This window comes from Bombina bombina, chromosome 4, assembly GCF_027579735.1.
Source record: "Bombina bombina isolate aBomBom1 chromosome 4, aBomBom1.pri, whole genome shotgun sequence".
In the NCBI taxonomy this organism is placed as follows: domain Eukaryota; kingdom Metazoa; phylum Chordata; class Amphibia; order Anura; family Bombinatoridae; genus Bombina; species Bombina bombina.
This window is the reverse complement of record NC_069502.1, coordinates 1141979065-1141992977: the sequence shown is the minus strand read 5'-3', so window position 1 is coordinate 1141992977 and position 13913 is coordinate 1141979065. Positions and strand designations below refer to the sequence as shown.

The window sequence follows — 13913 nt, the reverse complement described above, 5'->3', positions numbered from 1 at the left end:
GGGTTAATAGTATTTAACTAGTGTTTGCGATGTGGGAGTGCAGCGGTTTAGGGGTTAATATGTTTATTATAGTGGCAGCAACGTTGGGGGCAACAGATTAGGAGTTAATAAGTGTAGGTAGGTAGCGGCGACATTGGGAGCGGGAGATCAGGGGTTAATAAATATAATTTAGGTGTCTGTGATGTTGGGGACAGCAGATTAGGGGTTAATAAGAATAATATAGGTGTCGGCGATGTCCGGAGCGGCAGATTAGGGGTTATTAAATATAATGTAGGTGTCGGCGATGTCGGGGGCGGCAGATTAGAGGTTAATAAGTGTAAGATTAGGGGTGTTTAGACTCGGGGTTCATATTAGGGTGTTAGGTGTAAACATAAATTTAGTTTCCCCGTAGGAATCAATGGGGCTGCGTTACGGATCTTTACGCCTCTCTTTTGCAGGTGTTAGGCTTTTTTTCAGCCGGCTCTCCCCATTGATGTCTATGGGGAAATCGTACACGAGCACGTACAACCAGCTCACCATTGACTTAAGCAGCGCTGGTATTGGAGTACGGTATGGAGCACAATTTTGCTCTACGCTCACTGGTTGCCTAATAACGCCGGGTTTCTGAAAACCTGTAATACCAGGTAAGTGAGCGGTGACAATAACGTGCAAGTTAGCACCGCACCCCTCATAACACAAAACTTGTAAGCTAGCCGTTTGTTAGCAGTAGATTTCAGTCCAGATTGGCTCCTCTAAATGAGGCCAGCAGTGAGTAGACTTTGGCAATTGAAAAATAATTGTGGCAGACATGTTAATTTGTTTTAAAAATGTTTAGCCTTGGCTAAATGGTTATCAAAAAGAGACAAGAAACACCTTGTAATTTTTTAGCAATAGACACTTGCTTTCCCACATATGAACATACCTGATCATTCTCAGTATACGTTGGATATTCATTTTTTGGGTTTCTAGGCTTCATTTTGTTCTCAAAATGCATCAAGCGATAGACCTGTTTGGCCTTTAAGAAATTGGTGATCCAGTGAGATGCATCTTCGCCACAATCCCTGCCTGGGACCTCGTTCCCCCAAACCCTGAAATGTTTACAAAAGTGAGTGAAATATACCATATACCTTTTAAACCTAATAAAAAATAACTTTATTATTTTTAATAAAAATGTTTATCAGATAATGTTTAAATGATTGTAATACTTTATTTTAATGTTTTTATTGTTGTTGTGTTTATTGTAACTTTTTCTTTTTAAAGACACGATGAGTCCAAGGATTTCATCCTTACTTGTGGGATATTGCCTCCTGGTCAGCAGGAGGAGGCAAAGAGCACCACAGCAGAGCTGTATATATAGCTCCTCCCTTCCCTCCCACTCCAGTCATTCTCTTTGCCTGCGTAAGGGATAGGAAGAGGTAAAGTGAGGTGTTAGTTTAGATTCTTCAATCAAGAGTTTTTTATTTTTAAAATGGTACCAGTGAGTGCTATTTTATTATAGGGTGTAGCCGAATTCCTTGTCAGCCTCTATAGTAGAGCTACAGGTGGCTTTAAAGCAATGGGAACTGGTGGGATTAAATTCTCACTGCGCCTCCCATACTGAGTGCTGCCCTTCAGAAGATGGTCTTAGCAGATATTAACTAAGACCCTGTATGTCTGCACAGAACTGCAGGAGGCAAAAGGCCTCTTGATCCTGTGGGACCGGTCATGCTGTCGCTCAGCATAGAGGTATGTGCAGCTCTTTATTTTCTGGGACATTATTACCTCAGGAACGGCTGTAACTATTACCTATCTGATAGTGGGAAAATAGAACTTTATTACCAGGACTACCCTAATTACTATGTACCACCCGGCTTTCACAATTAATAAAAGGAAATTGGAAGATGCGGTGGGGGGGGAGTCACGACAAGGGACTATGATATAATAACAAGGGCTCTTACTGTGGCGAATACCCTGTTTGTTGGTACTGTGGGCGAGACGCTGGGGACCCTGGTTACGGAGCTCTGAAACTTAAGGCTCCGGTATAGGGGTGGATGTTTTTCACTATGCACAAAAAGTCTGGATAGTTTGTCACAGTGCGTGTTTACTATATTAGTATATGGGATAGTTGGTCGACCATTTTTTGGCCGGAAGAGCTATGTGTTTTCCTTTGATGCCCACAAAGGGTGGGCTTATCTTTCACCCGCTCGTAGAGAAGCCGCGCAGTTGTTTTCTGACTATGGAACTCTCCCCAAGTGACGATACCGGCTTTGGTGAAATTCCGGGCATCGCTAAGACCGCATGGTTGTAAATTAAAGCAGGCGGTCTAAGGCATTGTGAAGCTCAGCAGACAATGGTCGGTGTACCGTGGGGGCAGGTAGGCACCTCAGCAGAGCTGTGAGGCGGAGAGGTGCACTTTTCTTTTTCTTTTCTCAGTAAATTGCTTTTTCTCTGTCAATGTTTTTTTGGTAAAATTGTTGATTTTCAATTTTAAAGGCACAGTATACTCTCTATTTCAGAGGTTTTAGACAGCAGCTATATTAGGGCTGTTTTCTTATTTTTTTCTGCCATAAAAATGTAGCAGATATATATTTAAAGGAGCCACGGCCAAAAATTTGCTTTCTTTTTATCATGGAGGATCTTCAGAACTTTACATGTTCCATGTGTTTGAATGCCAATGTGGAACCTCCTGTTACTTTTTGTTCCTCATGCAATGAGAGGGCATTACAGTTTAGAGAACAAATTTTCTTTAATAAAAAAGTGGATGCTTCTCTGGTTTCTACTGATGAGATACAGAGTATACCGCAACTTTCTCCCCAAGCGTCACAGCCCTTAACGCCCGCTCAAGCGGAGCCCAGTACCTCTGCAGCTTCTGCTGCGATCACACTAAAGGACATAGCTGCAGTTATGTCATCTACTCTTTCAGATGTGTTGTCTGCCTTTCCCGTATTTCAAGGCAAACACAGAAGGTAGGAAACCCACGTGGTCAATACAGCTTCTGGTGCTTTGATGGCGATCTAAGATGTACCCTCCCAGGGATCTGAATTGGAGGGCATGAAGGTCTTATCCAAAGGTGAACTTTCTGACTCAGGGAGTGTTTTGCCACTGACAGATTCAGAAGTGATTTCCTTCAGGTTTAAACTTGAACACCTCCGCCTGTTACTGAGGGAGGTTTTGGTGACTCTGGACGACTTTGATTCAATTGTTGTTCCTCCAGAGAAATTGAGTAAGTTGGACAGATATCTATAAGTCCCTTCTTATTCTGATGTTTTTCCAGTTCCTAAGAGAACTTCAGAGATTATTGCTAAGGAATGGGAGAGGCCAGGTATTCCATTCTCCCCTTCTCCCGTTTTCAAGAAGATGTACCCTATAGCTGACGCTATTAGGGACTCTTGGCAGACGGTCCCTAAGGTGGAAGGAGCTATTTCCACCTTGGCTAAACGAACTACTATTCCTATTGAGCATAGTTGTGCTTTCAAAGACCCTATGGATAAGAAATTGGAGGGTCTCCTTAAAAAGATCTATGTTCATCAGGGGTTGCTATTGCAACCGGCGGCCTGCATTGTTATGGTTACAAGTGCGGCTGCTTATTGGTTTGATGCTCTGGAAGAATCTCTTAAAACTGAGACTTCTTTGGAAGAGATACAGGATAGGATTAAAGCTCTTAAATTAGCTAATTCGTTTATTACAGATGCTTCGCTGCAGATTACCAAATTGGCGGCTAAGAGTTTGGGTTTTTCCATCTTAGCATGCAGAGCCTTATGGTTGAAATCTTGGTCTGCGGATGTGTCATCCAAGTCTAAACTTATGGCTATTCCTTACAAGGGGAAGACCCTGTTTGGACCTGACTTGAAGGAAATTATTTCTGACATCACGGGAGGCAAGGGCCATCTCCTCCCTCAGGATAAAAAATCCAAACAGAGAGGTTGACAGAGTAATTTTCATTCCTTTAGAAATTTCAAGGGAATTCCCCCATCCTCTTCCTCTAAACAGGAAGGGAACTATTCACAAACCAAGTCTACCTGGAGACCCAACCAGTCATGGAACAAGGGTAAACAATCCAAGAAGCCTGCTGCTGCTCCCAAGTCAGCATGAAGGGTTGGCCCCCGATCCGGACCCGGATCTAGTAGGGGGCAGACTGTCTTTCTTCATCCTGGCTTGGATGAGAGATGTTCAGGATCCCTGGGCAATAGATATAGTCTCTCAGGGATACAAACTGGAGTTCAGAAACTCTTCCCCCAGAGGAAGGTTTCTTCTTTCACGATTATCTGTAGACCAGATAAAGAGAGAGGCGTTCTTACGCTGTGTAAGAGACCTCTCCTCCATGGGAGTAATCTGTCCCATTCCAATTCAGGAACAGGGACAGGAGTTTTATTCAAATCTGTTTGTAGTTCCCAAAAAAGAGGGAACTTTCAGACCTATCTTAGATCTCAAGAATCTAAACAAGTTTCTCAGAGTTCCATCTTTCAAGATGGAAACTATTCGTACCATTCTTCCATTGATCCAGGAGGGTCAATTTATGACAACAGTGGATCTAAAGGATGCATATCTTCATGTTCCCATCCAAAGAGATCATTACAAGTTCCTGAGGTTTGCCTTTCTGGGCAAACACTTTCAGTTCATGGCTCTCCCTTTCAGTCTGGCCACAGCACCCAGAATTTTCACAAAGGTTCTGGGGTCTTTACTGGCAGTTCTAAGGCCGCGGGGTATTGCGGTGGTGCCTTATCTGGACGATATACTGATCCAGGCATCATCATTTCAACTGGCAAAGTCCCATACCGACATTGTGCTTTCCTTCCTAAGGACCCATGGGTGGAAGGTAAACCTGGAAAAGAGTTTGTTAGTTCCTCAGACAAGAGTAACCTTTCTGGGAACTCTAATCAACTCTGTTTCAATTAAGATTTTTCTGATGGAGGTCAGAAAATTAAAAATTCTGACTACATGTTGAACCATTCAGTCCAATCCTCGTCCGTCCGTGGCTCAGTGCATGGAGGTAATCGGATTGATGGTGGCGGCAATGGACATTGTTCCGTTTGCTCGTTTTCATCTCAGGCCTCTGCAACTAAGCATGCTCAGGCAGTGGAATGGAGATTATACAGATTTGTCTCCTCAAATAAATCTAGATCAGGAGACAAGGGACTCTCTTCTATGGTGGTTGTTGCTGGATCATCTATCCCAGGGGACATGCTTTCGCAGACCCTCATGGGTGATAGTAACAATGTATTCCAGCTTGTTAGGATGGGGAGCAGTCTGGAACTCCTTGAGGGCTCAGGGTGTATGGACTCAGGCGGAGTCTCTCCTTCCCATCAATATTCTGGAGTTGAGAGCAATATTCAATGCACTTCGGGCCTGGCCTCAGTTGGCCACGGCCCAATTCATCAGATTCCAGTTGGACAACATAAAGACAGTGGCTTACATCAATCATCAGGGAGGAATGGAGAGTTCCTTATCGATGACCGAAGTAGCCAAAATAATTCAGTGGGCAGAGTCTCACTCTTGTCATCTGTCGGCGATCTACATCCCAGGGGTGGAAAACTGGGAGGCAGATTTTCTAAGCAGGCAGACTTTTCGTCCGGGGGAGTGGGAACTCCACCTGGAAATATTTTCAAACCTGATTCTCAGATGGGGTCGGCCGGAGTTGGACCTTATGGCGTCTCGTCAGAATGCCAAACTTCCGAGATACGGGTCCAGATCCAGGGATCCACAGGCCAAGCTGATAGATGCCTTGGAAGTTCCTTGGTCCTTCAGCCTAGCGTATGTGTTTCCCCCATTTGCTCTCCTTCCTCGGGTGATTGCTCGGATCAAACAGGAGAGGGCTTCGGTGATCCTCATTGCCCCTGCTTGGCCTCGCAGGATTTAGTATGCCGATCTGGTGGACATGTCATATCTGCCACCTTGGAGGCTTCCATTAAGGAAGGACCTTCTCATTCAGAGTCCCTTCCATCACCCGAATCTAGTCGTAAGCCTGTTACTAGGTGAATTTACCATAAGATATGGCGTAAATATCTTTATTGGTGTGAATCCAAGGGCTACTCATGGAGTAGGGTTAGGATTCCCAGGATTTTGTCTTTTCTCCAAGAAGGATTGGAGAAGAGGTTATCAGCAAGTTCCTTAAAGGGAAAAATTTCTGCTTTATCTATTTTGTTACACAAGCGTCTGGCAGATGTTCCAGATGTTCAATTTTTTTGTCAGGCTCTGACTAGAATCAGGCCTGTATTTCATTCAATTGCTCCTCCTTGGAGTTTAAATTTAGTTCTTAGAGTTCTTCAAGGGGTTCCGTTTGAACCTATGCATTCCATAGATATTAAGTTATTATCTTGGAAAGTTTTATTTCTGGTTGCTATTTCTTCTGCTGGAAAATTATCTGAGCTTTCGGCATTACAATATGATTCTTCTTACCTTATTTTCCATTCAGATAAGGTGGTGTTAGGTACAAAACCTGGTTTTCTTCCTAAAGTTGTTTCAAACAAGAATATTAATCAGGAGATTGTTGTTCCTTCCTTGTGTCCTAATCCTTCTTCTAAGAAGGAACGTCTGTTACATAATTTAGACGTAGTCCGTGCTTTGAAGTTCTACTTACAAGCGAATAAGGATTTTCGACAATCGTCTTCTTTGTTTGTCATTTTTTCAGGGAGACGTAGGGGTCAGAAGGCTACGGCTACCTCTCTTTCTTTTTGGCTGAAGAGTATCATCCGTTTTGCATATGAGACTGCTGGACAGCAGCCTCCTGCACGAATTATGTCTCATTCCACTAGGGCTGTGGCTTCCTCATGGGCATTCAAAAATGATGCTTCTGTTGAACAGATTTGCAAGGCTGCAACTTGGTCATCTCTTCACACTTTTTCCAAATTTTAAAAATTTGATACCTTTGCCTCAGCTGAGGCTGTTTTTGGGAGGAAGGTTCTTCAAGCAGTGGTGCCTTCCGTTTATAGGTTCCCTGTCTTGTCCCTCCCTTTTTCATCCGTGTACTATAGCTTTGGTATTGTATCCCACAAGTAAGGATGAAATCTGTGGACTCATCGTGTCAAAAAAATTTATGCTTACCTGATAAATTTGTTTCTTTTTAGACACGATGAGTCCACGGCCCGCCCTGTTTCTATGAGACAGGTTTTTATTTTTTTGTTAAACTTCAGTAACCTCTGAACCTTGGCTTTTTCTTTCTCTTCCTAATTTCGTTCGAATGACTGGAGTGGGAGGGAAGGGAGAAGCTATATATACAGCTCTGCTGTGGTGCTCTTTGCCTCCTCCTGCTGACCAGGAGGCGATAGCCCACAAGTAAGGATGAAATCTGTGGACTCATCATGTCTAAAAAGAAACAAATTTATCAGGTAAGCATACATTATCTTTTGTTAGCCCTAACCATTTACGCAAGGTCTTCAGTTGCACTGACCCGGCAAATGCAAATTATGATTGCGCTCAATGGTCTGCCTTTATTTCAACTTGTAATGTGTGCGTAAAATATTGCGGGCACGATATTGCAATATCAAATTCATGCTTACAATAGCATGCCATTTGTAATCTAGCCCAATATAGGAAGGGCACAGCTGTGTGTACCTATCAGCCAAAGAGGATTAGCAGGAAGTACCTATCAGTCAGTGAGCATTAGTAGGAAGTACCTATCAGCCAAATAGTATTAGCAGGAAGTACCTATCAGCAAGTAAGCATTAGTAGGAAGTACCTATCAGCCAAAGAGTATTAGCAGGAAGTACCTATCAGCCAGTGAGCATTAGTAGGAAGTACCTATCAGCCAGTAAGCATTAGTAGGAAGTACCTATCAGCCAAATAGTATTAGCAGGAAGTATCTATCAGCCAGTAAGCATTAGTAGGAAGTACCTATCATCCAGTAAGCATTGGTAGGACGTACCTATCAGCCAAATAGTATTAGCAGGAAGTACCTATCAGCCAAAGAGTATTAGCAGGAAGTACCTATCAGCCAGTAAGCATTAGTAGGAAGTACCTATCAGCCAAAGAGTATTAGCAGGAAGTACCTATCAATTTTGATACTACACTAGAGCAATGGCACCACTCTGGCTTTTCCCTCTTAATAGTAAGTAAGGGCAAAAACTCAGTAATTAATCCCACATTATACAGAGGGAATAGGGCTGGTGCATAAATAAATATTCAGAACACAAAAAGGATGGTACACTGAAGGAGTGTGCCCAACCTGGCAAATGATGCACATATAGCACTCTAGGCCCTGACTAATGGGCAGTGAAAATCCTGACTAGTTAAAATTTAACTTTTATTAATATAAGCTAAAATTGAGTGACACACACAAATAATTAAAAACAACACGGACACGGAGGCGGAGCTAGCCTGCACCAAGATGGACGCAGGCTTCTAGAGCTCTGAAGTGAGGTCGGTGCTTTTTACATTAAGCGGAGTAGGAAATGCGACACCCTGCCTAAATCTGACATCTAAAGCCACCCCGGACACAGCAGATCACTTTTTCGCCACACTGGTCAATTTTTACAGAGTTCCTGCAACCCATACTAACGGAGCAGAACGGCCGCCCACGCTATTACCTTCTAAAGCACCTCAAACTAGCCCTTCTCCCTGTCAAGGACACATCTGAACACTGGGTGAGAACCCGATAATGCCGCAAATACGGAGGGAGTAAGACTTGCATCGGAGACAGGAACAGGCCGACGTAAGGATTACGGCTCCATACCTGGATTATGTGAGTGTAAAATATTTATTCAGCGATCCGTTAAAGGCCCTAATGGGGGATTTCATTTCTATTAACGGCCCCTGGCGGTAGACTGATCCCCGCTCTAGAAATGAGCCCTATAAAAAACAGAGGTAACACCATCGCCTAGTGAGCTGCAAAACATCTCAGCTGAGCTGCGGTTAACCTATTATTGACCCAGGGAGATTGGAATTTTATTATTAACGCCATCTTTCATTCCTACTTTGGGAGACTGCAATCTGGGCCTAGACAACAACCACAGCTATTGTCAACACAAATAAATAACCAGTAGTTTTGGTACCTGCTGGATTATAGCTTTTAACCCTTTCCTGAGCTCTCCTCTACAGCCCGCTGTAAAAATTTAACATCCAGCTACACATACACAGCCTGTACATGGCTTCTAAGAAAGGGCCTAGATTGGAGAAACCCAGTAAAGGCACTACCGCTGCTTCTGCAAAAGTCCACTCCTTTTTCAAAAATATGGAAAACCCCATGCTACATTCCACTTCTCCTCCACATGACTCATCACCCTCTCAACATGGTACTGACAGCCATACTTAGGTAGACAACACCCTCACAAAAGCAGACATTTTATCACTACCATCAAAGGAAGATTTTACAAACTTTATATCCCAAGTAAGTTCTATGATTAAATCTAGTCTCACTGAAGTTAAAAAAGAAATAAATGAGATTGGCAACAGAATAATGCATCTAGAGGAAGATGTGGAACACACAGATCATTTATTAGACCAACAAATCCAACACACCTCTCATCATTCTAATCTAATTCAACAGTTGCAGGATCAGGTCGAAGACCTGGATAATAAACCTGCGGAATTACAGCCTTTCCTACAAAAATTGTTTAATGAGCTCATGAATAGCGAGAATCAAAACATTACCAGCTAGACAGATTTCATCGGGCCCTACGACCACCACCTAAGGATTCAGCCCCCCCACGGGACATTATACTTAGATTCACCAGTTTCAAAGATAAAGAATGCATCTTATCAGCTGCTAGGAAGCAAGCCCCCATAACATTCGAGGGTCATGCCCTCCAATTCTTTGCTTACCTCAGTCAAATGACATTGTCTAAAAGAAGAGAAGCCAAACCCCTTACGCTACACCTAAGAGAACTGAAAATCCCCTACCGCTGGGGATTCCCCTTTTGTTTGAAGGTCATTAAGGACAACACTACAGCACTCTATAGATCACCAGACGACTTGGAAGCATTCTGTTCCCAATTAGGAATCAGAGCCCCAGAGCTACCATCTATTCAAGAATCTGCCCCAGCCCCTCTGGAGCAGAGACCTCATCGCCAGGAGTGGAGTATGGTCACCCGCCACAAACGCAGCAAAACAACAAACAAAAGCCCAGTTGTAGACCAAGAACGGATTACATGAAGGAGTACCCTTGTAACATTCTGCTTGCTGAGCTTCACTTACAATTATACTGGCCTTTTATTCCAAAGACCAGAATGATATAGTGTATTACTACTCCTTAACACTAAAAATGCAGCTAAAATGTGTTCACATGCATAGTTTGTTATTATGTTATCTCAGTTTAAAAATTGTTTAACTAAGTCATTTCCATTTTTACTATTAGTTCTTGTTAACCGACCTGCTACCATGAGTTGTAGCAGTAACTTTTTCCTCCCCTAGGATCTCTCTAGAGAGAAAAAACATGAGAATTTTCTTGCTGAAGGAGTTATACTCCGCTTGTTATAATTTGTTTATTGTTATAACATCTATATATGTTTTTTACCATTCCAGATTTGCTTTTATCACCTACTCTTTCATCCCTTCCCCTCTCCCCATCCTTCTTCCCTGGTCCAACTGGGGGGGGCGGCATCATCGAGAATTTCAAATGCCAGGTAAACTTATACCTTTATTTACAATGGCATTACCATTCTATAAGTTGTAACTATCCTCCTCAGACCCATATCATTTGCGCATATGAATTTCAATAATTATGGCCTCCCAAATGTAAAACATTGTTACACAGATCGCTAAAGGGTTAAATTCTCCGACAAAACGCTCTGTTGCCCTGGCGTGGTTCAAGAAATCTAGAGCAGACATTGTATTTATACAGGAGATTCACTTCCCCAAAGACAACCCACCAACATTGGCAAATAGGGACTACCCAACGGGATACTTTGCTCATAATACTAGGAAGACAGGGGGGTGGGGATCCTATTCAGTAAAAATGTTCCCTTTCAATTGGACAAAGTTGAAGCAGACCCTGGAGGTCGATGGATTATTATTACAGGCCTTATTCATAACCGGCCACTCACCCTGGCCAATATTTATGCTCCCAACACCAAACAAGCCAAATTCTTATATAAGTTAAAACGTCACATACTTTTGCACCAGAAAGGCCCTTTAATCCTTGCAGGGGATTGTAATTTAGCTTTGGACCCACTTTTGGATTGCTTCTCCGGTCGAAGCTGTGCTCACTCTAAAACACTGACTGATACTTCATCTCTAATCCAGGACCTAGCCTTATTAGACACTTGGAGACTGAAACACCCCTCACAACACACCTACACTTTTTATTCTAATCCCCACAAAAACTATTCTCGAATTGACTACATCTTCTTAGACCAACTTTTGTATGAACTAGTTAATGACATTGACATTATCCCAACAACCTGGTCAGACCATGCGATGGTCTCCCTAAGCCTAAAGTGGTTGAACACCCCAATATCCCCATTTATCTGGAGATTAGACGAATCCCTACTTAAAAACAATGTGCTTACTAAACAGCTGTCAGAAACAATAGAGGAATACTTTAGATTAAATGCTACAGAAGACATATCCCCACACACTCTCTGGGAAGCCCACAAAACTGTCTTAAGAGGCGAACTCATTAAACATAAAGCAACACTTAAGAAACAATACAGAACACGGTACGATTAAATTTTACAATCTATCCTTTCCTTAGAGAGACAGCATCAGGAAACACCTCGTGATGTCTCTTTATCCAACCAACTTAGACATTACAGAAATTAACTTAACCGCTTGTTGTATTCGGAGGCACAAACTAGGGCATTATACCTCAAAAAACTTTACCTAGCTAGGTCAAATAAAATAGGACCGTCATTGGCTAGAACCCTTAAGGAACGCAAACTTCATTCCTACATACACAAAATAATAGACGATTCGGGGAAAATAATCGTAGGAGGCCTCTCAATTGCTGACAAATTTAAAAACTATTATAGCAACCTATATAACTTACCAGCGCCTCATTTTGCAGACACACCTTTAGCCACAGAACAGTACATAGCAGAGGCCTCTTTACCTAATATTCCCAATGAATTAGCAAAAACATTAGATAGCCCCATCACACCCCAAGAGGTATTATCAGCTATAAAATCCTTGCCCTCCCATAAAAGCCCAGGCCCAGGCGGCTTTTCTAATTTGTATTATAGGCAATTCAAGAATTTACTGTCTCCCTATCTCACATCACTGTTTCAGTCTATTGACAAAGGTGATGTGTGGTCCAGGAGTTCCCTTGAAGCACACATCTCGGTAATAGCTAAGCCCGGTAAAGACCCCTCGTCGGTAAGCAATTATAGACCAATTTCTCTCCTGAACACCGATCTAAAACTGTATGCTAAGATTCTAGCGACTCTGGTAAATCAGATCCTCCCCCAAATTATCCACGTTGACCAAATGGGGTTTATCCCAAAAAGAGAAGCGCGAGACAATACCATCAGAGTCCTACATTTGATTGAGCAGTCCGGCCGGTCGAGAGTACCTTCAATCTTGATTTCCACTGATGCTGAAAAGGCATTCGACCGGATGGACTGGAACTTCCTGAAACATAGTTTGGGGGCCTTTGGTTTTGGCCCTATCATGATCCAAAGGATTTTCAGTTTGTACTCTTGCCCCATCGCAAGGGTCCGAATGAATGGGACCTTATCCGATGGATTTAAAATACAAAACGGCACGAGACAGGGGTGTCCCCTGTCTCCCTTGCTTTTCGCTATCTCAATCGAGGTGCTCGCGGCACACATAAGGAACAATCCCTATATCACTGGTCTCAACCTGGGCTCCAACACATATAAACTCTCCCTCTACGCAGATGACATCCTCACTTTGCTCACCCACCCGTTTCAATCCCTGCCACACTTACTTGGTGAATTCGATAGATTTGGTAGCCATTCTAATTTCCTGATTAATGCCCAGAAATCAGAAATCCTTAACATTAATATGCGAAGAGGAGATTTTGAAGCCCTTAGAGCCCACTGTCACTATAACTTGTTACATTATAAAATTAAATACCTCGGTATCAACCTGGCCCCCACTGTTAACAAAATTTTTAAATATAACTATTTGCCCATATTGCACAAACTGAAGAGAGACTTTGAAACCTGGGAAGCCAAACCTATCTCTTGGTGGGGCAGGATACAATCGGTCAAGATGACCACCCTCCCCCAGATCCTGTATACTTCCAAGCTGCCCCAATACACCTACCCACGACATACCTGAACCAACTCCAGTCAGTAATAAACTCCTTCATATGGGGTAATGTTAAACCTCAAATTAGTAAAAAAAAAGTCCTCATAAAACCATTAGGAGAGGGTGGGTTAGGAGTACCTTTAGTCTCTCAATATTACAAAGCGGTGACACTACAAAGAGTTTGGGAATGGCACAAACACACTCCTACTAAAGCTTGGATTTCCATTGACTCCCATCTGTTAGGTTCCCCTACCATAGGGCCGCTTTGCTGGATTAGTGATAACTGTAGACCTGCATATGCTAGATCATTGCAACTCTACTCACATATCTTTCGATCATGGGACAATGTACGGGCCAAGACTAGAGGCATTTCCTCGTTTATATCCCCCATGATCCCAATACCACTAAATGCTGAGTTCAACAAAGAGATAATTCCAACAGAACCAAGTCACCTGGGGGTGGGTCAGACAATCCTGTTTACATGTTTATAAGGGGGTGTTTTCTCTAAGTGGTTGAAATATGCCCAGTTGACACACTTGGTGGGTTCTTCACATCACAGAGGTGAGCTTCTGAGAGTACTAACTTGTTTCGAGCGCCTCTGTCATGGAGGGACTGTACCCAGGGGGTCTCTCTCCATAGCCAAAAAGCTGCTAGACAACACTCTTACATTACCTACCTCCTCATATGATTCCACCTGGCAGACAGACTTAGATCTCCCTATATCTAAAGAACAATGGGAAAACATCTGTTACCATTCCTCTAAATCCTCGTCCTCCCCTAGAATCCTGGAGATGAACCACAAAATCCTA

General features: G+C 42.9%; 1 protein-coding gene across 2 annotated transcripts in view; it reads right to left on the bottom strand.

Moving 5' to 3' along the window:
• MTARC2 (mitochondrial amidoxime reducing component 2) overlaps nt 1-13913 on the bottom strand; it is a 90091-nt gene that overhangs the window by 32903 nt on the left and 43275 nt on the right. For both annotated transcript variants that reach the window (XM_053709364.1, XM_053709365.1), the window contains one exon: nt 902-1067. In XM_053709364.1, coding sequence (XP_053565339.1) covers nt 902-1067 — 166 coding nt within the window. The remainder of the gene's footprint in view (nt 1-901; nt 1068-13913) is intronic.